We start from the raw sequence: 27,845 nt of genomic DNA, 5'->3' as shown, positions 1-27,845 counted from the left end.
GGAGCCTTTATACAAAGAGGTTCCATATATGGTCGTATTGGAGGAATTACCCCCAAAATTAGACATCGCACAAGCTACCTCCAAAATTACACGCTTGATCGCACAACAAACCCACCCCTTTGTTTGCACTCAAGCAGGCAAGTCTCCGTTCAAGCAAACCTTTTCCTCACCGTTTTTAACACATTGACATTCTCCTATATACACATGAACTCAATTATTCTTGGGATTGAATAATTTGATTCACGTTAAATCAAGGCTACTTGACACGTCCCCACCAGCCATACTCTTGACAAACGGGCGGTCGGGTACAAAGGTAGCGTTCGCTCGTCACGCCGAAGACCCGGGTTCGATTCCCGACATGCGTACAATGTGTGAACCTCATTTCTGGTGTCCCCCGCCGTGATATTGCTGGAATATTGCTAAAAGCGGCGTAAAACCATACTCACTCACTCACTCCTCTTGACAAATATGGAATCCATACCTGTATTTTATTCATACAGGTCTCCCTACAATTCTAATACCTAATCAGCTTGGAGGCAAGCCATCCGTGCTAATTAAGATTCGTTTTGGTTCTGACAAACACGGACATCGAAATATGTCCTTTTAACTAAGCGCAACAACTAAGGTTTGGTGGGGCGCTCGGGTAGCCTAGTGGTTAAAGCGTTCGCTCGTCACGCCGAAGACCCGGGTTCGATTTCTGACATGGGTACAATGTGTGAAGCCCATTTCTGGTGTCCCCCGCCGTGATATTGCTGGAATATTGCTAAAAGCGGTGTAAAACCTCACTCACTCACTAAGGTTTGGTATTCACACTTTTATCTCGGCCATCCTATAGTACTGCATACTACCTACATAAGGATGTAAGAAAACTCTATTACTATTTTCCATGATACCTGCACTTTAAGCAATACAGTAATTACACAAATTTTCAACAAATCAAACCACTACCACCTTCACCTTATGTCAAGCTTCTCAAATAACATACAATAGGCGAGCTTCTATTAATCAAATTTCACTTCCTGAAGTGTCTTTTATTCTTACAGATAATATTTTGACGATAGATTATTCAGGGATATCAGTTAGATACATGTATTCACCTCCATCTCCAAATATCACATGTTTGTGGTTACCATGATAACTAACGGTTGCTATGGCGACCAGTCGATATTGCTCTCTCAGCTTAATTCTGAAAATACAGAGTCTGACATTCACTATTTTGCATTAGTCAAACATAAATTTCACAGTTGAGAGAGTAAACTTTGGTCCGTAATGTCCGGCCCAAAACTGCCTATCAACCCCAAGATGTCGGAATTCAATGAACCTAACGCCAGCCTCATAGTCTGTAAACACATGCTCCACCTGAAAAACAAAACAGCGATCATTTGTTTGAATATATCCTATTAAAACAGAATTATTTTTTCAATTCTAAAACAGGTATTGTAACACGTACAAAATATGATATCTTGTTATTGTGTAGAATTGTGGTAAATTACCAGTTATATTTTATGTATGAAAAAAGTAAGAGCCAAAGTTCGCAAAATATAGTGTTGTCAAATATATAGTCAATTAACAAGAACTTGGACTTTGACTTATGATGATGTCACATGATGGCATTTCGTTATATATGTATTCATTTTCTGACGACTCAGATTCATTTCAAGGTGTCAACAGTGATCTGATGATGGTTCCTGTAAATAACATTAATAATTAGTTCTGACAATAAGATTTATTTTGTTTTTACTCTGTGTGTATAATATGCGAACCTCTGTAGACAGTACTCGTTATCAGAGGGAAAAGTGTGCATTATAAATAAGTAAATACCAAAGATCTAGATCGGATATAAATATCAAAATACATTTGCAGCCTTAGTGCATATCTAGGGAAAATGGGGCCCTGTGGTGTTAGGCACTGATATTTGGAAGGCAGAATGACGCCCTGTGGTGGTGCCGAATGTGAATTCACATCCAAGATAGGACCCGTGAAGATTCCAAGGTAAAATAGGTCTTCAGCAACCCATACTTGCCGTACAAGGCGACTATGCTTGTCGTAAAAGGCGACTAACGGGATCGGGTGGTCAGGCTCGCTGACTTGGTTGATACATGTCATCGATCCCAATTGCGTGGATCGATGCTCATGATGTCAATCACTGGATTGTCTGGTCCAGACTCGAATATTTAACAGACCGCCGTCATATAGCTGTAATAGTGCTGAGTGCGGCGTTAAACAACAAACAAACAAACAAACATCCAAGATAGAGCTGGATTATACTCCTTGGCCCATTATCACCACACGTGTGCTTCACAAAAGTGACAAATGTTATAACATCCCGCGCAGCTTGGGATAGTGTTTCATCTTCACAGCATGAAAGCTTCATGGTCAAAGATATGCTGTTCTTAGACGTTTCCAATTTTGTTGAGGAAACGAACATGCTGACAAACGAAGAATACCGTGAATCTGACATTTCAACCCAAACTCATAAGATCCTGGCTACCTCAAGGGATTCAACTCTACACAGCTAAGTTGCCATGGGAACTACCTTAGTCCACTCTCCTGATTTCCACTGTGGGACATTAACCTCAAAGCTGAATCTGTCCAGCTCTTGCTCGTCACCAGACAACAGCTTCACCTCCAGCTCATAGTGACATGCGCAGTCATGTCGTGCAGCGTACCTTTAATAAATAGATAATCAGGGCCTCTGTTCATAAAGTAATATTAATCAGGTTAGTGTCAATACTATACTAAATACATAACTTTGGTGTCAGATATACTCATGTTGCTGTAGTTTATGTACCAATACCAACACATACCTGTGTTGCAGACCCGGGGTAGAATAGGTCTTCATCAACCCATGCTTGCCGTAAAAGGCGACTATGCTTGTCGTAAAAGGCGACTAACGGGATCGGGTGGTCAGGCTCGCTGACTTGGTTGATGCATGTCATCGATCCCAATTACGTGGACCCATGCTCATGATATTAATCACTGGATTGTCTGGTCCAGACTCGATTATTTACAGACCGCCGTCATATAGCTGTAATCTTGCTGAGTGCGGCGTTAAACAACCAACCAACCAAGCAAACCAACCTGTGTTGCAAAACGAACATATTTCTTACGACAAGCATGGGTGGCCGAAGATCAATTCTAACCAATTCTAAGGGGATCTGTTTGATATGAGAGGACTCTACGTTATCATTTTAATCATGGTAATAGTATTTCATTGTTATGGTAACAAATGTTTATGCCAAGTATTTCGTAAAGAGTGTTCTGATATGAAAATACAGGTGAACTTAAAAACACATAACTTTCAATACCTTAATGTTTTATAAACTTTACGATTTGACAAAAACAAAACTTTGGACAATGTTTATCTTTAACTTAGTGTTTGCAAAGGTTTTGGCTCCGGTCTGTTACTCCATCAACAAAAACAAAATGCTCTCAACCTACCACTCGGAGATGTAGATGGGTGGTTTGTTCGTGTCCAACACTTCAGCGACCACGCCCTCCTCCCCTAGGTTAATTCTCTGCATTTTCTCACAATGCTCATACGACGTGGCCCAATTGTTTATATTCCGATCTGGCCACTCTGAAGAATTAAACAAAAGTGATGGACCAGAACAGATTAGCATACTAGCTGTATTTAGCATCCCCGAGGGGGCGGTCGGGTAGCCTAGTGGTCAAATCGTTCGCTCGTCACGCTGAAGACCCGGGTTCGATTCCCGACATGGGTACAATGTGTGCAGCCCATTTCTGGTGTCCCCTGCCGTGATATTGCTGGAATATTGCTAAAAACGGCGTAAAACCATACTCACTCACTAGCATCCCCGACCCACTTACTTAGCCACAACATTTACGTGACAGTCTGTAGTTTTGTGTATTTTACATTTTTTACAGAAGAAATAGCATTGTCAAAGTGGTACATAATTGCTTTGTAATTATTACCATAGAAGTTATATTTTTACCCACGTTTGTCCTCCTTTTCTCGATGTCTGAATTTAACTTGTGTCTGATTTTCCATGTCAATTTTCTAAGCACCCATAGCATGTACGGTACTGGAAGTAATGTTTCAACACTACTTTCATCTTCCCGATTGTATAGGTCCAGTTTCAGCCCTTGCTGATCTGGGGTGAAATTTCTGGGCTCAATCGTAGCGCCACCAGTGGCTATTACGAGCTCTGCCCTGTCTATGTCCCTCCTACTGACCAATCAGATTCCACCTCTAATATCACTTGCATTTGCTTCAAAGAAAATGGCGGCGCCTAGAGAAGACGATCTGATCGATAATCAAGAAATAAAACGGGCCTTATTTTGCGAAATGCATACCATCACGTGAGCACCTTGATTAAAAGACATGAAAAGATTTGGAAAATGCCTGTTGACGGCATGTTGACCATAGACATGTTTTGCAAAACCTACAATCGACCGAAATCTGCACGGCAGTTTGCAAACCGGACTCGTTAGTCCAGCCAAAACATAACCCCCTTAATTCCAGCCTAGTTCGGCAAACTCGAGTTATATAATCAGTTAACTACCTTGCCTCTGGAAGATGCACTACTTTTCATCACACATGAATTTAACACCCTGTGAAATACAGTTCATTAAACCCACATCGCTCACTCACAGAAGAGAGTTTACCTTGAACCATATCTTGAGTTACATCCTGAGATCCATGATGTTCTTCCTCCACTATGAAGTTATCACCTCCAGTTTGCATCACTTGCCAGTGTTGTAATCCCTCTATAGCAATCAAAGATACACGGGAACTTCAAACATGGTAAAATGCGAAGGAAAACTCACTCAATCTAAACCTTGTGACTTTGAAATCAGTCAGCTGTTTTAAACGAAACAAAATGTTATCGTGTTATTCGACTTCTTTTTAAAATTCAAGTAAGAAAAATTATTAAATTCATTGATAGGCATGACATAGAAGTTGACGGATGACAAAATAGACACAATTTATGGATAACAACTTCTTTAATACTGTAGTGAGTGAGTGAGTGAGTGAGTTAAGATTTTAAGTCACATCGGCAATATTTCAGCCATATCGTGACTTTCAAAAGTTATATATAATAAATACATGTAAACCATAAAAACCTGTCGACAAGGGACAGTAAAATAACTAGACTTATCACAGATTATTATTTAAAACTAGCAGGGAACCATAAAAATACATCACTAGACAGGACAATACATTATAAAATGGGCTATAGATCGCCAGCAACTGAAGGTAGATCACCATACTGGGGACCATGGGGACTTACAGTACCTTTGCTACCTGCATGGACCCCAGCAGGATTTACATCATCCCTTCAGTTGTTGGCGACGATTAGGGAATTCAGCTGTATTTAAAAGAACATATATTCTACGATTAAAACTATGATAGGAATAACAGACTTCGAATGATATGGACTTACTATGCCCTCTCAGGGGGACAATAATTTTACAGTACTTTAACCCCCGTCAAGGGCACAGCCAGGAACAATCTCAGTTCACAATTAGACACTATCAAATTAAGAAACAAATATGTACATCAAAATTTATTTATCAGTTCAATTTCTTTTAAAAATGCAATAATTAAATGAGGACTAATATTGGTAAAAAGATCCTTAAGCGATGATGATTTGAAAAAATTATCCCTTGTGATGGAAAAATCAACACAGTCAAGCAGGACATGCTTGACTGTGATTCTTTCATCACAAGGGATACAAAATGGAGGATCCTCACCTTTAAGTAAATATTCATTTGTATACCTGCTGTGGCCAATGCGACATCGTCGTACAATGACCTCTTCAAATCTGGACTGACAACCCAAGTAGGTGTAACCGATGGTTGGTTTTATAGCATGTAATTTATTAATACCTACTTGGGTGTCCCACTTCTGCTGCATTATATCTCTGATGTAGTTTCTTATTACAGGTTTATAATCGCTGTATGGAAGCAGAAGTGGTGTCACAGATTTGTTGAGTGCTGCTTTAGCTGCAGCATCGGCCATTGTATTACCAGTGATTCCAACATGGCTTGGTAACCAACAGAAAATGATGTCGCATTGGCCAGTAGCAAGCTCATTAAACAATTCAACAATTTCCATTAAAAGTGGATGCGTGGAAGACATGTTTTTAATAGCTTGAATGCAAGAAAGAGAGTCTGAAAAAATAATGAACTGTTTATGTTTAGTTTGGCTGTTGATGTATATTAGAGCCGTTAAAATAGCATTTGCTTCTGCTGTGAAGATAGAACAGTTATCTGGTAATCTGGTTGAGATAGTTCTGGATCCAATGACGGTGGCGCTGGCAACAGCATCACCATCCTTGGATCCATCTGTAAATATAGATTTATGAGTATCATACGTGCTTCGTAATTCATTATATTGCTGTTGATAAATTAATTGATTTGTGTCGGATTTCTTTAGTTTACTTAATGTTAGGTCTACCTCGGGCTTCACTAACTGCCATGGTGGAGAAATGAACAGCCGAGTGGGGGCTATGGTTTCAAGATTGATTTGGGCAGCAGAAACAACAGATTGTATCCTTATTCCAAGGGGTGGAATAAGAGATGGCTTTTTATTGTATAGATTTTTGTACAGAGGATTAAAAACACAGTCATATGCTGGATTGTATTCAGTAGAACGTAATTTAGATATATACTGTAAAGATAATTTAATGCGTTGGTGTTGAAGGGATGGCTCATCAGCCTCCACATACAAACTGTGAATAGGTGAAGTTCGGAAGGCTCCAAGACAAAGTCTCAGGCCTTGGTGATGAATGGTGTCCAATAATTTTAAATTGCTCTTACAAGCCCCACCATAAATGATGGAGCCATAATCAAGTTTAGAGCGTATGAGAGCTCGGTATAGCTGGAGGAGGGTTTTCTGATCCCCTCCCCACTTGGAATTAGAGACAACTTTTAACAAATCTAGGGCTTTCAGACATGTGTTCTTTAAGTATTTGATATGAGGTAAAAAGGTTAAATGATGATCGAAAATTATACCCAAAAACTTCGCTTCTTTTACAACTTTAATGGGGGTGTTATCTAATATTAGTTCAGGGTCTTTGTGAGGTTTATATTTTCTGCAAAAGTGAATACAGTTAGTTTTAGATTTGGAAAATTTAAAGCCATTTTCTAAACACCATTTTTGGATTTTATTTAAACACAGTTGCATTTGCCTCTCAATCGTATGCATGTTCCTACCACGGCAAGAAACATTAAAGTCATCCACAAACAACGATCCATCAATTGAATCGTTTAAAACCTTAGCTAAACTGTTGATTTTAATACTAAACAAAGTGACAGACAAAATACTGCCTTGTGGTACACCCTGATCCTGATTATAATGATCAGACAGGGTGGAACCCACGCGGACTTGAAATTGCCTGTCAGTTAAAAACTTGGATATAAATTGAGGCAAACGGCCTCGCAATCCAAAATCATGTAAATCTTTTAAAATACCGTACTTCCATGTAGTGTCATATGCTTTTTCTAGATCGAAAAAGATAGACACTGCATGTTGTTTGTTTATAAGGGCATTCTTAACGAATGACTCCAATCGAACTAAATGGTCAATGGTACTGCGATTTTTACGGAAGCCACATTGAATATTTGTGATTAAGTTATTGGATTCCAAGTACCATGTTAATCTATTATTGACCATGCGTTCCATGGTTTTGCAAACGCAGCTAGTCAATGAAATGGGTCGATAATTGGAAGGAACTGTATGGTCACGTCCAGGTTTAGGTATTGGAACAATGATAGCTTCACGCCACGAAGAAGGAAATTCTCCTGACGTCCAGATTGTATCAAATAATATCAAAAGGGTTTCTAAACAGGATTGCGGTAAATGTTTTAACAGTTGATAATGGATAGTATCAAACCCTGCAGCAGTGTCATGAGCCTGTCCAAGTGCTGTATTGAGCTCATGAATGGAAAAGACTTCATTGTAATCTTCCCCGTTATCTGAATTAAAATGTAAAGGTTTCTTTTCCTGCAGCTTTTTGAATTTTTGAAATTGAGGGACATAATTAGACGAGGAAGAATGTTGAGCCAGAGTTTCACCAAGTTTATTTGCAATATCTGATGTATCAGTTAATAATTGATCCCGATCTTTGAGATGGTGGATGCTTGACTTAGAACCCTTACCTTTTATTTTCTGAATCATGTTCCATACCTTGGACATTGGCGTCCGTGAATTTATCTTGGATACATAATTTTGCCAAGATTGACGTTTGTTTTGTTTGAAAGTGCGCCGGGTTTTAGCATTTACAATTTTAAATTTATTGAGATTATTGACCAGTGGATGGCGTCGGAAATATTTTTCAGCCTTTTTCCGTGCCTTCCTAGCTTGTTTGCAATCAATGTTGAACCATGGTTTACGTATGTGAGGATTTGAGGAGGACTTCGGAATACATTCATCAGCTATTTTAGTGAGTTCATCGGAGAACAGTTGTATAGAGTCGGGAACGTCAAGAAATACGTCAGGGTTTAGTTTGTTAGAAAAACAAGTAAAATTCCAACGTGAAGATGGGGGAACATCAGATGGAGTCACAGATTCTAAAATGGTTGGAAAATGGTCACTTCCACAGAGGTCATCGTGGACTGACCATTCAAATTCACTTAGTAAGTTAGAATCTACAACTGATAAATCCAGACAAGAGTAAGTACCAGTTGCTGGATGTAGATAAGTGGTTGAACCGTCATTAAAAATGCATAAATCATTATTTAAGAAAAATTCCTCAAGTAATTTACCCTTTGTATTGCTGTCAGTACTACCCCAAAGTGGGTTATGGCCATTCAAATCTCCCATGAGAACACAGGGTTTAGGGAGTTGGTCATAAAGTGCCTGAAGATCGGACTGTGGCAGAGAATAAGAAGGTGGAATGTATAAAGAACACAATGTAAATACAACATTCAACGTGACACGGACTGCAACAGCCTGAAGAGGAGTATTCAGAGGAACAGGACTATGAATGACGCCCTGCCTCACCATAACAGAAGATCCTCCAGTAGCTTTATCACCCGGAGGAGAAAAGCAATGGTAGGAATCATACTGTCTTAAATTAAAATTATCTGTTGATTTGAGGAAAGTTTCTTGAAGACAAAATGCTGATGGTTTTAAATCCTGAATTAATAGCTGAAGGTCGTTAAAATTGGTCAGAAGTCCTCTACAATTCCATTGGATTAAACTGGGAGAACAAATCATGGGGGCTCAATTGGAGATCGTGAGCGGGGGGAAGGCCCTCTATGCTGTAATGGCAGCGATGGAGCAACCTCCATATCCAGAGGTTCAAAAGGGTTATGAACCTCCAGAGGAACAATCAAGGGCAAAGGCACCTCAACAGGTTTAAGGGCCCTTGCTTCTTTTTTACGTTGTTTCTTTTCACTTTTCGAAAGCGGTCTATTTTTTTTCAAGTCGGGTACAGTGTCTGCTTTAATACTGTAAAAAGCGACGTTTCGGTATAGATCCTCAAACCGTTGTCTAGCAAGACTGTCTTAAGTTGTTATCCATAAATTGTGTCTACTTTAGAAAATAATTAATTTTCAGTTCTGTAAACGATTTTTGTGTCTTGAACACATTATGGCCAAATGTCCAGGCAGTTTGAAAGGGGGAGAACTGGAGGTTGACTGGTTCTGTTCTCTGATGTGCAATAAAACAGCATTAACCTACCTCGGTCAGTCTTGACCACAGGTTTGTTGTGTACACAGCCACCAATTTCCCCTACTTTTTTACAAACTTTCCAACGAAGAGAAGAGGTAAACATAAGCTCAACTTGAACTTTCAGAACAAGTGAGCAAACCATTTCCTATACACAGTGGCTTTCACATATACGTGATTTAACGCCGCACAAATATTACAGCTATATGACGGCGGTCTTTAAATTATCGAGTCTGGACCAGACAATCCTGTGATTGACATCACGAGCATCGATCCGTGCAATTAGGATACAATGACATGCATCAACCAAGTCAATGAGCCTGACCACCCGATCCCATTAGTCGCCTTTTTTAACGAGCAGAGCAGTATTTTACGACAAGCATGGGTTGTTGAAGACCTATTCTACCCCGGATGAGACATACGTGAGTGTTGTTGTTGGTTTGTTGTTTAAGGACGCACTCAACAATATTCCAGCTATATGACGGCGGTCTGTAAATAATCGAGTATGGACCAGACAATCCAGTGATTAATACCATGAGCATCGATCCACGTAATTGGGATCGATGACATGCATCAACCAAATAAGCGATCCTGACCACCCGATCCCGTTAGTCGCCTCTTACGACAAGGATAGTCACCTTTTACAGCAAGCATGGGTTGCTGAAGACCTATTCTACCCCCGATCTTCACGGGTTCATAGTGAGTAAACAAGAGCGCGTTGTTAACGGTTATGTCTGGACAAGAAAACGCATGTCAATTAAACATTTTGACATTTCATTTTTAACAAATTGCTCAGAGACAAATTCAATATACATCACACGTAAGATCATGATAATCGCCTATGCCAATGAAACATTTGGATATTTCACAAACTGCTCAGAAGCATAGCATTATTCACTGTGCATATAAATGATCCTACCCTGTGCACATGGATTCTTGATCAGATTTCTTGTGTAGGGATTAAAGAAATACATCTTTTTAAAATCTTCTTTCTTCACAAAACTAGGAATATACTTCCCTTCCAGTTTACATTTTCTCTTCCACAGTGCGGTCTTGTCGCTGATATCCTTCATCTCTTTAGATACAAGCACGCAGTTCTGTACAATATCTTTGGCTGGAACTTGTAGGAGTATATCTATCATCAGGTTCTCTGGGATCTCATACATCACGCAGTGCCATAACAACATGTTTCTCAAAACCTGGAAAAAATATAGATGCGTGTCCGTAACTTGACTAAAGAACAACCTACATACCAGTGAATTGTTTGTTTGTTTGCGTGTTGTTTAACGCCGCACTCAGCAATATTACAGCTATATGACGGAGGTCTGGCCTGGACCAGACAATCCACTGATTAATACCATGAGCATCGATCCACGCAAATGGGATCGATGAGATGCATCAACCAAGTCAGCGTGCCTGACCACCCGATCCCAGGATCGTCAGATTGTGCGACAGCATCTTAAAGATCGCTTTGTTACTGCTGCGAAAACCGCTCGACAGACCATGGGGACACACCAGCGACACATTACACAGCGACACCGTGCGTCGACGATTGACGTTTTGTTACACACGTTGAGGATATATATGATTACTAAAGCCCGTCCTGCCGCGTTTACTGTAGCAAGGGAGATAACTCCGCTATAACCAGCGGATTGCTCACTTGGTGGTTTCCAGTACAAAACGCAACGAAACATAGGAAGATGACATGAAGGTGAGGTGAGGTGAAATGGGGTTTAACGTCGATTTATAGTGCTAGCTCACTGGGATGCCATGCCGCAGTTTAACAAGAATACCCCACTCGGACACAATATACTGACTCCGAGCCGACCAGTCCTTGTTTTAGTCCCTTAATGCCGAGCGTCAGACAGGGTAACAACAGGTACCATCTTACAAATTTGAAACCTGAACAAAAAACATTCTGGAATGGTTTATAGATGGTCTAGATTTTAAGGATTCAGTCGTTAAACCCGTAACTATCGTTCGGAATACCCCATGTTAAAGTTTTCGAGGTTGCATGATTAGAAATCACATTCCGACTGTCACTTTCATAATCTGGTAAGCGACGCTCTGATTGTTTGGATGAAAGGTCGTTCTGACGTGACCCCTATTGGGATGTCTTCAGATCTTTGTTTAGCGGTAGCGAAACATAAGGTCTGATTGGTACCTGTTGTTACCCTCTCTAGCGCTCGGCATTAAGGGGCTGAAACAAGGACTGGTCTGCTCGGAGTCAGTATACTGTGTCTGAGTGGGGTATTCATGTTAAACTGAGGCATGGTATCTCAGTGAGCTAGTACTATAAATCGGCATCAGTCCGGCCTAGTACAAGCAGTCACACAAACATACACATGCATATGTACATGCACGTCGCTATATAAGTGCAATAATCTTGGACGCGACATTAATCAGCATTTCACCTCAGTAGTATAGGTAATGATGGTTCTGCCGCAACTCCACTGGAGCCGGATTTATATACCTATATTGCTACTACAGGGGGAATTTTTTATGCACAAATGATGACGCGATTCAACGATAGTCATGAGATTAAGTTACATTGACTCTGGACCACCACCACCTGGAGTCAATCAATGCCTCTATGATATATTTTTTTATATGTAATGGGGGTTCTGCCGCAACTCCACTGGAGCCAGATTTATATACCTATACTGCTACTACAGAGGGAATTTTTTATGTATAAATGATGATACGATTCAACGATAGTCATAAGTCGTATTAAAAGAAACATCAATATTAATTAATAATGGATAAAGTTTACTATAGTCCACGAGGATATTGGAAAGGTATAGGAGCCAAAAAAAAAATTAGCCACCGCGGCTAAGGTATCTAAAGATGTGGCCAAGGATTGCGGAATTGGTTAAAGAAACAAGCGATGTGGCAAATATACTTACCAGCACCGCGTTATATACCGAGGAAGAAGGAACGAATGAAGTTCATCAGGCTGACCTCTTGTTTCTTCCCCACGATAAGGTAAGACGCAAAACGTATAAATACGCTTTAACCGTAGTGGATGTGGCTAGTTGATACAAAGAGGCTGAGCCATTAACTTCGAAAGATTCAACAGAAGTAGCTAATGCACTGAGTCGCATATATAAACGTGGACCACTAAAATGGCCTAAGCTATTCCAAGTAGATCCCGGTCGCGAGTTTATGGGATCAATAACTAAGCTGTTAACAGAGCACGATGTCGAAATCAGGCATGGTGAAAAAGAGGCCCAACCGTAGTCAAGCTATCATCGAAAGATTTAAAAGGACATTAGCGGAACGTTTGTTTGGCTATCAGTATGGGATCGAAATGAAATCCGAGCGATTGAGATCAACCGAATGGGTGACACGATTATCAGCTGTTGTATCAGCGCTGAATAATGAAGTAACGAGATTAATCAGGAAGAAACCATCCGATGCGATAAAAATGAAATCCGTGACTTCCGAATCTTCATCACCGAGGAGAGGCAAAGAACAAAAACTTCCGGATAGAGTAAGGGTAAGATATTTATACCAGCCAGGTGAACTCGAAGGAGGCCTACGTCGCGCAAGACATATAACATAAGTTGATTGGTTATGAAAGAAGGAGAACCTATTCTTTATTATCTTAAAGATGGACCGGCAGGGCATTTGTATGAGAAGAGTTGTTCATAGTTCCCAACGGTACAGTATTACCGCCCTAAGTAACCATAAGCATAGGTAGTTACACCATTCTTATCAATCCATCTCTTTGTATGTAAGGGGGATAATGATGTCTTGTTCATTCTTAATCCATATATCCTATGATTGTAACTTCTTAAAGTGTTCATCTCATGTTTGAATGTTCTACCGTTGAATAATGCTTCTTTATGCTGTTCGTGTTTGACATGCTTTTTTACCACATACTTCTTAACACCCTTAGCTTTTCTTATCTCTCTATTATCAGACTTTTTTATAGAATACATCTTAGGTCTTAATCCAACATACTCTGCTACAGGAATACCAGCACATTCATCCTTCATCTTACCTAACACCTTTTTATTTACTACGCTGTGCAGTGGATTATCTTTTGGGTAATCGCTCGTTTCGTACATATCTATTTTTTCTGCCATATCATTATACACATCCTCGGTTTGTATTTCCATCAACAAAGAATCTGTGTGGGTATATAACACCTCGCATCTATCGCCGTATTGCTTCTTAAGTTCGTTGTAATAAAAGTCATACATTAAGTGTTTTGACAAGTCGAGAATACTCATACCGACGTACACCGGTCTGTTGAATTTTATATTACTCTTCTGCATATGCAACGCGGCTAAGTCGTTATCGAATATCTTGCTTCTGCTAAAAGCCGGACTGGCTATAAGTTTCCTGAGTCTTTCTTCCTCATTAGATCTGACCAATTTAACATCAACACTCTTCCTTAGATTCTCCATAGTTTTACCAAATACTGAGTTCGAAATCGCTGGTAGCTATCTTTCTTAAATCTGTGTTCAACCTTATATAGGGCTCCATCCAAGGGCTTTGATCAAACTTTAGAACTCTGTGTATTTTCATTAGTTTAATACCTAACGATAGATATAACTGGAGATTTCTGTAGTGAACTATATATTTTGTCTTATCCATCAGATTTGGTACGAGTTTTTCTACGTTAGCTAACCTTGTATTACCCATCAAGGAGTGTTGATATTCCGACATCCAATCTTTATTAACCATTAATCTTTCGGGAGCTAGCGGATAACTGTTATGGTCTTTATGTAACGAATTTTGATATTCCAAGTCAACTTCTAGTATGTACCCTTTATTCACATTATTCGCATTGATATTATGGATATTATTCACTTCGATATCATCAACCCACTCAAAACCACACGTGGGTAAAGGTTGACTCATAGCCCATCCGTACAAATTGTTGGCGTCGAGATATAATATGTGCGTGTCGGGTTTACTCGGATCATATCCTTCCACTAATTTATTATTAGCCTTAGAATACCTTTTCGCTACCATCGATATACCACCTCTTAATCCTTTCTCAATAAACAAGTGCATATGGTAATCTGTGAGTAGTTTTAGTTCTATGACGGTCTTCTTCAACAATGCATCCCACGATAGTCTGGGACTGGAAAAGTACCATGCCGGGTCCAAGTCGTATTGTTTTAAACATGTCTTTCTAAATATCTCGAATATATCGATGAGTAACAGTACATCGTTTTTTAAGTACAGATCGTGATAATCACCTAAATTCTTACAACTTAATTTATCCCACACCGTCAGAGCGTGTTCATAATCGGCATCTGTTATTTTAGATTCTGTTAAGTTACTATAGAATGATTCAAGGGGTGGTAATTTAGTTTCATCGAATCTAGACCAATCATCCATATATTCGTAAAGATATACACCTTTTCTCAGCAACAAATGACGAGTTAACCTATCGGTATATTGATTTGTTATCACAAAGTCATCGGGATTGTTCGCATTAGCTAAATTGTCCAGGGAAGATAACAGAAACTGTACGGAGTCTATGAATCTAAGCCCATTACTTTGCTTTATTCTGGCTTTCCCATCCTTGTACGTATAATGTATAGTTTTAGTCAACGAGAATGATATGTATTTTTCCATATTGTTAGGAATGTACGTTAAGCCACTATCTGTCTTTGAGATAGCTTGCATAATGAGATGAGAATCGTATCCTCTAAGGTTGTGAAACACAATGGGGATGGGTATTGTTTGAGAATTCGTTTTTAGTTTCAAGTTACACTCGCTATGTGCAGCTCCCCGAGTTTTGTACGTATCTTGATTATTGTGTTCAGTATTTTCTATGGGTTTGATAAGCGCTTCGAAGTCGGCGTAAATTACGTACGGTACTGGCATTTGATTACAATAATGTTCAAATTTTAATATATTTTTTCCTCTTTTGTCATATCGATCCTGATAGCAGTCTGTCCAACACCTCTACAGTCTTCTTTATGCACTTCTAATAAATCTTGTCTGCTGTACCCATGTAGGCATCTTTCGCAGAAATATTTCTTTCTAGCATGTTTTGTTTGATCGTATAATAGTCTGCTTAAACTCTTTATCCATGTATATTGATATTTACCATCTTTTTCGATTAGAAATGAATTGATTCTTGGAATATGTTCCCGGAGCGGAGCTTATCCTGTGTACAACAATTCCTTCAGAAGAATGTACGAAAACATTTATAGCTAAATTATTTTGCTTTTCCACCTTATCAATTTGTGATATTGGTATAGGTTCGTCTTTACCATCGAAGTTGAGTCCATCGTTTTGGGGATAGCTTGAAGGTCTATTTGCAATTTTAGAATCTACAGGGAACAATGCAGATCTTATCATCATTCTTAAACAGTCATCGGATTTATTTTTTGCATTAATTATGTCTTTTTTCTTCTTATAATACAGGGGTAAATCTATATAAGATCCACCTTGAAGGGCATATAATTTGCTATATCTAAATATAAACTATTGATTTTATCCACACCCCAACCCGAACCTCTATTAGTCCAGCGTTCTAAAATTTCCTGTTTCCTCTGAATTGATGTATTTAATGATGCGTTTATAGTATCGGATTCGGTTATAACTTCTTGATTGCTTCGGAAATATGATTCGGTATATTCAGTGCTATCGTCTGTGTTACTTTTACTCAATGACATTTTAATTGTCAGCTGGTATTTTATACTATGTAAATCATCTAACTCCTCGTTAATTTTGCTCGATATGATGGGCTTAATATCATTAACATCCATGTTGGAATTAATATCCATCTTCCAACCTCTTAGATATTTACCAACGCTGGCGGATGTGGGTACAAATTTTAATTCTTGTTGTTTTTTATCAACATCGTCAACTGATTTATTATCAACATCGTCATGTTGTTTATTATCATTATCTAGTAAAGCGATCAATTCAGCTCTTCTCATTCGAGAATAACCTCTCAGCCCACTGTTTTTTGCTTGAGCTTTGAGTTCTCTAACAGTCTGGGGTTTGTTGTATTCCAAACCGAGTAAATCGATCAATTCAGCTTTTCTCATTCGAGAATATCCATGTAGACCACGTTGTTTTGCCATAGCCTTCAAGTCTCTGACAAAAACCATTGTGACCATGGTATATACAAAATGATTCATTTGTCTAAATGGTTATTTTTTCATATATAGATACGTATTCTCCCCAACCTATTCCTCTCATTGATGTAATCTCTCTTCCTAGTGTAAATAATCTGCTTCCTGACCTTATCAGCATGGTGACTCTTACATAAACTGTTATATTTGACTCCAATCCCACATACAGAACAAACGTAATTTTTAAAACCCTTTCTTATGTTATAAGCGTATAAGCGTATAATAAGTAAATACCCACAGATGGCTGCTGACATTGAATCGATTTCCCCATGATTGTATATTTGCACAGATTCGGTTATACACATATCGTATCATTTGTCTAAAAGGTAAATCACACCTCTACTGGTGAGGCATGGCTATTTATTGATTAGCAGTTAGAGTGACCCTTCGGCCGCCCTAACTAGGTCATGGTTTATGCGTAGTTATTGTGTAACCTAAAATCAATACAGCAGTCAACCCCATTAGCATGAATGCTACCTCACGGTCTTTTTGTTCCTCTGACGGTGTATAAAACTGACTCATTGTTGGTTTTGGCATTGGGTCAAGTATTTTCCCATAAACGAGGAAGTATTCGTGCATGACAGATTCGACATCCTTAAACGTTTGAATTGAATGTCCCTGTCTACGCAGTTCTTCATTAATAAAATCTAATCTTTCTATTCTCTGCCGGGCCCATTGTGACTAGGCTGCTTCGAGTTGTTCTAATGCTTTATTATGTCGTTTACTCTCTGAACCTCTCATACTAGAAACTAAAAAATTACTGCCTGAAAAAACTAGAGCATTAACAATACATCCACTGACCATCATCGCAATTGTTGCCATGTTTATATGAATATAAAATATTCAAATGTTCAATAATATAAAATATTCAAATGTTTAATTACTTCATTATGTCTTCCGGGATAAGCCCTTGTTTGATGAGCATATCTTTTGTTGCCATAGCCAATCCAATATCGAGAATGGCCATATCGATATCATAACCATAAAAATCTAGCTTGGGAGGTGTGGCTTTAGTAATCATTTTAGCCATACAGGCATAGCGAATACCCAACCCGCTGACCACCCCTGAATGATACATTGCGTTTACCAACATTTTACCGTCTGTAACTGGAGTAGTCATGCTTCTTATAGCATTATATGAGGGCTAACCTCTAATTGAACTTGTTGTGACATCGGGGGTGATGTTTTCTCTTCTCTGGTCTTATAAAACAACCATACAGCCGCTATAGCAATAACTCCTACCAGTGCCCAAGTTTTAATCGGATCAATATTTGAATTATTCATTAGTTTCGCTTTCCGCGCTTGACCGCCCATTCTACCAGCCAAGTTTTTTCCCCGCATCACTCTGGCTTGTTCTTGTATTGCTGGTATTTCCTCATTCACTATCTGTTGTGCAATCAGGGTTATTATTTCCTCGTTCACAATCTGTGGTGGTGTCACTTGTTGAGTCTCCATTATTATTAAGTGGGGATGTATGTTTAAATTGACAATACCTAGCCGTTATTAAAGCTGTGGTGAGTGGAGCTAAGAACATTCTGTATCTATGATAAAACTCACAGCTCACTGAGCTTATAGGGTGTTCGATGAATGGGTCTTTCTCGAGAGATTCGCATAAATACATGCAATGTTCTGCCGGGATAGGGAGAAACGTACTAGCTACGACTGTGTATAGTTGTAACATAGCCGACCCTATCGTTTTAGTCATGGTAGCTCCCAGTCTAGACTCGTAATGCGCGTACAGTTTTTTTAATTTCTTCGTCGGTCATGTTATCAATTTTTTCGATGGTATAATCTTCCCCAAAATATTGGGACCATTTTCCACCGGCTACCAAAGCGGTGAGTCTTTCTCTATGTTTATCTAAAGATTTATCTGTCATAGGTTCTTCTGCATGTTAATCAGATTCTTTGAGCATTTGTTAGATGAGTTCGTCGCATTCCATAATGTAATACCTAAGGAGATATTTAAGTCTAACATAATACAATATGACATATCCAATACATCCCGTAATAATAAACTGTTGCGAAAGAATGAGGATTTCAAACCACATTATGTCATATTAACTGCTAATGTTCAATTTATCATATTTTTACTATAATTTTGCTATAATTTTGCTATCTTTTTGCCATATTTGCTATAATTTTGCGACATTTTGCTATAATTTTGCATATTTGCTATAATTTTGCCATATTTGCTATAATTTTGCCACAAATTGCTATAATTTTACCACATTTTGCTATCTTTTTGCTATATTTGCCATATTTGCCATATTTTTGCTATAATTTGACTACATTTTGCTAAGCAATTGTATAAGCAGCTGGTTGATCGGTTTTTAATACAAGTTTACAGTGCTCAGTTGCTGCTAACAGTTTTCTGACTTTATCTCGTTCGAGCTTGGTATAAATAACATCATTTTCACGTAGACATTCATCGAATGAATCTCGGTCTTTGCAATGAAACAGGGCTACCGATTTGGTCTGCTCTCTGAGATCTTTCAGGACAGAGTTGTATTTTTGAGTAAGTACCCAAATGTTATGCTGAGTATGCCGTTCGGAGAATGCTTAATATGAAAGCATATCTTTGTTTTTGGTGAGTTCTTTACTCGCGCTGCAGTCGTCTATTACGAAAAGGGTTGATTCTCCTTTGTATTTTTCGTGACATACTGGTAAAAAGTCTTGTAAACGATTGCCCGGATGTACCCCATCGTCATTCATTACCCAATCTCTCGATAGGTATGTTTTATTAACGCTTATAGTCGGGCACAGAATAATAATATGATCGCAAACGTCCTTATAATGACTTTTTTTAAATATGTAAAATAAAAGCTGTTTTTCCACAACCCGTTTACCCGCATATGATAGCGCAATGTGGTTCTTTAGGTAAAAGATTATTAATAGATTGCTTGCACGAATCTTCCCTTCTGTATATTAAGTTGCGCATCCATAATCACGTACAAATATATGTTTAATTTACCAGCTGATTCCTGGAGCTTCGTAATCTGTATAGTGACACCCTCGCTAGCATTTTCTATTCTCCTCCCACTGCCGTGTAGTTGGTCATCGTCCGTTGTTCGCATGTCGAGCCATAGCGCGTACTTCGTTGTGAGGTATTCACCCATCGTAACACCCCCGAGAGACAGATCTTTCACGACCGCGTTAATTCTGGGCTTCGTTTTATAGAAGGGAGTTTTTTAATCTCATCCCATTGTTGATACGCTAGCATTCCTTGACTATATAGTTGATTAGGAATGCCCTTGATAGTCAATTCTACTTTTGTAATCTTGGGATTGTAGAACTTCTCGGTATTTCTTTTATGCATCGGAGGGGTCCTCGAACAACATTAAAATACCATTCAACGACCTCATGGGGACGTTTAGATTGATATTCCACGTCATATCTTTTTTGTTCCTTGTGATCTTTCGATGTCGAAGCACGCGATCGTACAAAATGGCTAAACTTCCCGTATACTGGTTACGAATTTGTCTGGCTAATTCGGGATCTGTTATCATATCATACTCAATGGAATAGCTAGCATCTTCAGCAGCTCTGATTACTCTGCCGTAGTCATTAAAAGTGAGTTTGTATTCTAACCTATCGCCTAGGGATGCTTGATAAAAGGGCATGTGGGAATCTAGGAATTCAAAGACTAGCGGAATATAGAATCGGTTACCTAATGCATCAGCAACAGCAAGATCTTTTACGATGGTATTATCACCATTTTCGGCACCCACACGCAGTCTCAATGTACTCCGATCACAAATACCTTGGTACTGTAAGCTTTCCTGCTCTTTATCCGTTCTCCAGAGATCCATGTAACAATAGTATACATCGCTATCGTTGATACTCAAAACCTCATTACCGCTAATTTTAATCGCGACCTATGTTCTGAACGGGCTCCCTGTTAACATCGTTAGAAGTCAAATTAATCGTAAATGCTAGTCGGACAGTTCCCGGAACTAACACATCGTGTGCGCCGAGATTAGGAAAGTGAACCAGAAGCGTTTGATTCTGATCAATGCTACTCGGGTTATTAGTTATAATTACAGACTGACGAATTTCTTTGACCCCTAATGGATCTCTAAGTCTACGTTGTGGGTTTAACTTGTGTCCGTATTGCGAAGACATTGTTATATTGAAATTATGTAACCTTATGTTTAATATAAAAATGGATGATTTTAATCTAGATAACATAACTGATACTAGTACAATCGAAGAGGGTACTGATGAAACCAGCTTTGGTGGCATGAATCTTAATGATGAACTTTTACAATCAACCGTTAATGATTATTACGATACCTTTAAAGAAACCCCAATTGGTCGTGACTATTCAAAGTTTGAATAAGATAGTAAGGACTATTGCGACTGCGTGGCTCTCCAGATATTGATCTTATGAATTCTTGTACTCGTTAGCACCTAGCCTTGCCTAGGATAGCCGCTAAACACGGCATCAGCACTGTTCGTGATGAATTAGGTTTTGTAGACTACTCACGACGAGAAAAACTTTCCGCGAAGACTACAAAGGTTCTTCGGACTGTGCGTACTGAACTCGATAACATAGATAATTTGGAAGAAAGCTAGAAGGTGGCCTCGGACGGACTCGGAGAAATCTTGGATACCTACTACGATAATTCCACGTTACAGGTACCATCCTCGGAGTTCAGTATTAGGGAATTACGAGGTCTTGACAAGGCAATGCAAACAATGCGGGGAGAACTCCTCAATAATATAGCCAAGCTATCCGAAATCGACAAGCATATAGCTTATGAGAAAACAAAATTTGAACAGGCGGGCGATGAATTCAGTAGACGTCGCGTTGCAGAAAGATTGCATAACTTAGAAGATGAAAGATCGGCCCGCCTCAAGGCCGCTTCCAGTAATAGAAAGTCACTTCGTTCACAAATCAGTCGAATTCGAGAAACTATCGATCAAGTCCTCAACGATGACACTACACTGGCCGATAAAATCAAAACATTGTTTAGAGAACAGGGAATAACCATTGCCAGTATTTTAACTCCATTGGGATTTATTATATCGACTTTGACTCTCACGTTAACCGGTGGCAGTGGACCACCCACACCTCCCACACCGCCTAGGTCGGATGGTATAAAAGAGTGGAAAAAAAGCATTTAAAAGCATTAGGTTCAGCACTGGGAGAGCTCGCTGGGAAAGCCGCGTCTGCACTTCCCGGTATAATAGGGAGTATAGTTTCCTGGCTCTTGAATTTATTAGCTAAGACCACCACTTGGCTTAGTCAAAACTTGTGGGCACTGATCATAGCAATTGCAGGGCTGTTGTACGTATTCGCTAAAGACTATTTAACCAAATCATGAGTAAACCAGCCGCGACCCCACCTACCACAAGCGCTGTTTTTTCATCGATATGTTGTTGATTTTTAGCTACAATATGCGGTAGTTCTTGTGGTTGTGCGTTCGTAGATGTTTGAGCGTTAGTAGATAACTGTCGCTTGACTATTCCCGTTTCGCCTGTGGTTCTTTGCGTTATTAATTCGGTATTAATATCTGAATTTATAGCTGCTTTTTGTTGATCGGTAGCAATAACAATTTTATTATTATAGCCCATCACTTGACTGATCTTAAGTTCCATATTACTCGGAGACATGTATAGTCCCGGCGCATAAACGTAGTCTACTTTGGATTGAGCGTACTGTAATACATCTTGATAACGTTTTATAGAAGATGGTATGTAAACTGGTGAATTAATAGCATCCTCTACGTTTGCAACAAACTGTTTTTGTGCATCGAGTGCCGTCCCAGAACCAATTATGGACGTTCGTGTTTGCGATTGTGCACCGAAAATTGCCCATACATAAGTTCTTATTGATTCATTAACTCTTACAACTCCTTGGTTAGTAAAATTATTTTCTGTTTTATCATTTAGAAATTCATTCCAAGCATTTGGGGTATTGTTCAATTGTACACATTTTGTAACAATATAAGCCAAACTACCCTTAAAACTCATATGATTAAGATTATGCAATCTTACAAAAAGATTGTTTTTCTGTAACAACTTAAATGGATCGAATGGTTGATGAGTTTTTTTTAACTAAATCATTGTTTTCTTCAACAGTTTTTTGTCCGCTGTACGGAACACCTAGACCATGGTTAATTCCTTTAATACGCCAATCCTTACCCGTAGAAATATTAAATTTCTGACAAATACGTTCATACGCGAACCTATTGTATGGATTATTTGATGAATTCCACTAATTTCTTTAAGTATACGTCTAATCTGATAGTACACGTGAAATGATAAAAACAGACTTATTTAGTTCAAATCCTGGGGCATAAAGAGATACACCTCATCCTGTTGTTGCACACCATATGACAAAGTTTAACTCATTCTGCCAAAATTGCATCGGATTGTGAAACCAATCGTGCACCATTTTATCGCTAGTTGCCGTTACCCTGTATTTTTCAAAGATATCAGGGAATTTAACAAAAAAATTAGCACCAGAGGCACTTACTAAAATCGATTAATTAGTAATATAAGTTGATTTCATATTTAAGTTATGATATAGTATCATTGTATATTTAATATGTATGTTACTCCTGGGAATAACAAATGGTCAGTCTATTCAACTGCTTCATTATATCGATAACTCGGATGGACAACTTGAAGTCGCTATCTGTGATGTAAGTTCTTATGGAAATAGTCTCAAACAAAATGAGTCGAATGGGATACTGATTTTAAGCGCTGGAGAAAAGGATGTAAAGCTTTACGAGAACTCACCAATTACACTTGGATTTGCAATCGGAGATATAACATTAATCAAGTCAACATTTGATGGAGATACATTACCCGATTTAGTTCCCTATAAAGAGTTGTACATCCATCTTGATCAAATAAGCACGACGGATAATATTCAACTAGAAAGTCCTTCAACTCTACTCAGATCTATTCCAGTGAAAGATGAATACAATAGCGGTAGAACAGACTCTTTCTCAACATTACAATATAAAAAATTAAAGCGTGGTATTATTTCAGTCCTCAAAATTTCTGTATTAGATGTAAAACGCCAACCTGTACGTATAGGATACTTAAGTGTCACACTCCATATTATAAATAATGGTTGATTCACCAGGCCCTGGAACGCTCAGGCAATGTAATACAATTGCGCTTTCCGATCTCGGACCCACAGAAGGATTCGGTAAACCCGGTACCGATGGCAAGTTATACGCTTTACACTTACAAGATAATATATACAAGCGGAAAGAAGTTACATTCACAGGTAATCATGAGGATTTAAGTGATGTCGACATTAGTAGTCTCCATAAAAACACTTTTTACAATCTTATTCTCAACGGTGATAATAAATGGACTGTGGTCGAAGCAAACATCGAGTGGCTACTGAATATCGTCATTACCCCACCGTATGTGATGATGGGTAAGGCACATAATTTAACTAAGATAATCAATAGTGGCATCGTACTCGTGGCTTATATCCCATCAAAACGAAAAAGTGTGTAAGTCACCCCCCTACCTGAAAACCCAGGTCATATGTTATATAGTCGTCCGGCAGTCCAAAATGTTAGATTAAATTTGGTTACTGAATCCAATGATATTAAACTGCACTTGAGTGCAATACCTAATTTTGTTCGGAGATGCACACGAAGATGCCTTCGAAATATTACCAGGTCTATCGATTAAATGGCTAAAGAAACACCAACGTCAACGTTGCAGTATTATTCAGATTGGAGCATCACCCGTATAATATTCATTTGATAAGGTTGATGTGTACTCTCAAAACATTTAAGCAAGACCAATTAAAGACTATTATATGACCGTAATATACACTATGAGTTTATATCCGGCGCTCGATGAGGCATTTGAAAAGATGGATACTGTTGATGGATTTCGATTACATCAAATAAGCGACATAAAACATCGAATAGAGAAGGAGAGGGAGTTTAGACTTGTATAAAAAGTGTCGCAGAGCCGTGAATGCTCTGGATGGAGTTGACACTGCACTTGTGACAGCTGGCATGGGACTCGGTGTAGCCGGTGTTGGTCTATTATCAACTATAATCGCCGCGCCTATCGTACTTGGCATGGAAATAGCTGCCGGAGTCTCAGGACTGGCAGGAATAGTGATAAAATTCATTTCTCGTAAGTTGCAAAAGAAAGCATTAAAACACGATAATATTTGGATACTCGCCAAAGCAAAGTTGAACAGCATTGTGGATCATATTTCAACAACAATTGTAAGCTATCTGAGGAGGAGTTTCGTTTAGTGTTGTCGGAACTCACCAAATACAATGCAATGAAGAAGGAGATTTGGTAAAATTGGTATTAGCGAAGACGAGAAAAAAAAGTTAACAGAACAGGGGAGACAACAAGTGCGTCAATTATTCCATGCCAAAACCAAAGAACTGGTTGGAGATTAAAAATAGATTGCTTACTATCATAAGATCACATTTAGAAGAATGCTTACATAAATATATAATAATGGAATTTATGCTCAAGGACAAAATTATCAAATGGAGAGAATTACCACAAGGTATATATAATATCAGTAATGTAAAACCAACTAAATACGGTCATCAATTGTTTCTTACCAATTACCAAGAAGAGTATATATTCTGGTCTCCTAGTAAAATGAACAATGAACTGAGTAAAAATGTTGAATATCACTTCATTAGAAATAATGGTATACGTATTAGTAAAAATAATAGAGAATATTTTCATTACAATTTAGTTTAATCTCATGACTATCGTTGAATCGTATCGTCATTTTTACATAAACAATTCCCTCTGTAGTGGTGGTATAGGTATATATATCTTGCTCCAGTGGAAGTGGTCCAGAACCCCCATTGCATATAAAAATGTATATCATAGAAGCATTGATTGACTCCAGGTAGTGGTGAGCTAGAGTCAATTTAACTTAATCTCATGAGTATCGTTGAATCGCATCATTATTTTTGCATAAAAAATTCCCCCTGTAGTAGCAATATAGGTATATAAATCCGGCTCCAGTGGAGTTGCGGCAGAACCATCATTACCTATACTACTCAACTCACCTCTCCTTTGGAAGAAACTCCTGTGACGGTTCAAAATTTGTTTGAAACCCTTGACATGGAGGTCACTCCTTCTCACTCAGTGCATGAGAATGGCGCTTCTACACGCTCACGTACCCTGGTTGAACCTCCATGAGCAGGTCTCTTAATTTAATACAATGGAATTGCAGAGGACTTAGGAACAATTTTAGTGATCTACAATTATTATCACAAGATTTCCAACCATCAGCTTTTAGTTTACAAGAGACATATCTGAAAAATACCAATAAATTTGATCTTCGTCAGTACAATTCTTATCATTTATTTTCACCTCCAGGCGATAAAGCCACTGGTGGTGCTTCTATTTTGGTAAGGCAGGGTGTCATCCATAGCCCAGTCTCTCTTAAAAGCAACCTTCAAGCTGTTGCAGTTCGACTTTCTTTGCACATAACCTTCACACTTTCCTCCTTGTACATTTCCCTGTCTACCTCCATTCAGCAGTCTGATCTTCAAAATTTGTTTGACCAGCTCCCTCAGCCCTGTATCACCAAGGGCGATCTAAATGGGCATAGCCCTCTATAATTTAAATATGTATGTGAATAATTAAATGCTTGTTTTTTAAATTTGGTGTGATGCTATTATCAACTGACTTTATTGAAAGCTCTGTCCAGGAGGTTAAAGCATCGTAGAATTATTGTCCCCCTGTGTGACACATAATCATATCATAATGGATGTAACTATCACCCACCAGTGTTTTTAAGCCAACTCATTGCTGATTATTTTTTAATATTGGCTAGCATTGTGCACAACCACCAGTGGCTAAAGTGATGACGTAATTCCTGCTATGTATCGTGCAGTCCCAATGATCCCCAGCGAGGTGGCCTAGCTTTGGTTACTTGGCCTGATGCTGTTTTAAACTGTAAAGAATGATATTGTTATGCTCAAATATGTTTCATAACTTGTTTTTAAATATTACTTTGCATAAATGAATGACTTGTTAATATATTAACTTGGTCTGGTCGCTATATGGCTGGAATAATGTTGATGCGACATTAAATTTTAACCCACTCAGTTACAGACGAGGGAAAAGATGCTTCTTTCTATTTCAAATGTCAACCTCAAGTCCTTTGGACAAAGATCTTTCTCACACTGTGCCCCATTCCTATGGAATCCTTTGATGATTGATCTGAAGACACTCCACCCCTTTCTGTTTTCAAGCCAAAACTCAAGACATATCTAGACAAGTTTTGAGCAACAACAGTGGATGGAAAATAGCGCCTAAACAATGGACTTATCATTATCATCAATATCTCGAACCTATTCTCCTGTTTGACCGCTTATCTCGAATTCGAGATAAAAATACATAGCGTTATTTTGTAACTTGTACTTGGGCCCAACTTTGACATCACTATAGAAATGTGAAACTTTATCTCGAAGTTGGCATTTGTATATCCAATTCATTCAAGATTCATCTTGTACTAGATATGATGCATTTTTATTTCATGAGACTGTTCTGTAACTCTTATCCATATATGTAGGATGAGATGCGAACGCAGCGAACACTTTCTGCTTCCACAAAATACATATTTAAGTTCCCAGTGTTGTTGATTAATTACACTGAGTATCTACAATGAATTGGCATTCCATCAACCGAGCCACTAAATGATCTAAGCATTATAACCAGGTGCATCTCAAACAGGTAACTGAAAGAATGATTCTTGATATAATTTGATACTACATTTGATAGTATTTGGCCGATTACATTGAGACACATTGCCATTACCTTACCATGCCAAGTACAGAAATAATTACTCACCTGTCCTGTACAAATGTTTCAGTGAAATATAGACTTCTAACTGTTCTTCACGCTGTTAAACCCAAAGCCTATACACGGTATGCATATTGTATTTTCCCTGAGATATAGAATTAGATTTCCTAGAAACACGAATCAATAAATACAGGGCTCAAAGAAGAGTATCATAATAGAATCAATGATTAAGAAGAAAAGCCGGTTCAGCGTCAGGTGACTTCTACAGGCAATTTCACATAAACATAGACAGGTATCTTTTGCCTTCGGCCCGG

The 27,845-nt window shown here is 38.6% G+C and overlaps 1 protein-coding gene across 1 annotated transcript; it reads right to left on the bottom strand.

Moving 5' to 3' along the window:
* Positions 1-439: 439 nt before the first annotated feature.
* On the bottom strand, positions 440-27,654 carry LOC124124540 (F-box only protein 6-like). Its single transcript, XM_048402282.1, has 6 exons — positions 27,580-27,654; positions 10,560-10,839; positions 4,630-4,731; positions 3,442-3,580; positions 2,537-2,669; positions 440-1,359 (listed from the first exon to the last, which is right to left on the bottom strand). Exons 2-6 carry the CDS (start codon positions 10,825-10,827, stop codon positions 1,222-1,224), a joined length of 780 nt encoding a protein of 259 aa, XP_048258239.1. The 5' UTR covers positions 10,828-10,839; positions 27,580-27,654; the 3' UTR covers positions 440-1,221.
* Between the last annotated feature and the right edge of the window lie 191 nt (positions 27,655-27,845).

This window comes from Haliotis rufescens, unplaced genomic scaffold (genome assembly GCF_023055435.1).
Source record: "Haliotis rufescens isolate VD_foot unplaced genomic scaffold, xgHalRufe1.0.p SCAF_25, whole genome shotgun sequence".
Classification (NCBI taxonomy): domain Eukaryota; kingdom Metazoa; phylum Mollusca; class Gastropoda; order Lepetellida; family Haliotidae; genus Haliotis; species Haliotis rufescens.
The sequence above is the reverse complement of the archived record's forward strand: the minus strand, read 5'-3'. Positions and strand labels throughout refer to the sequence as shown.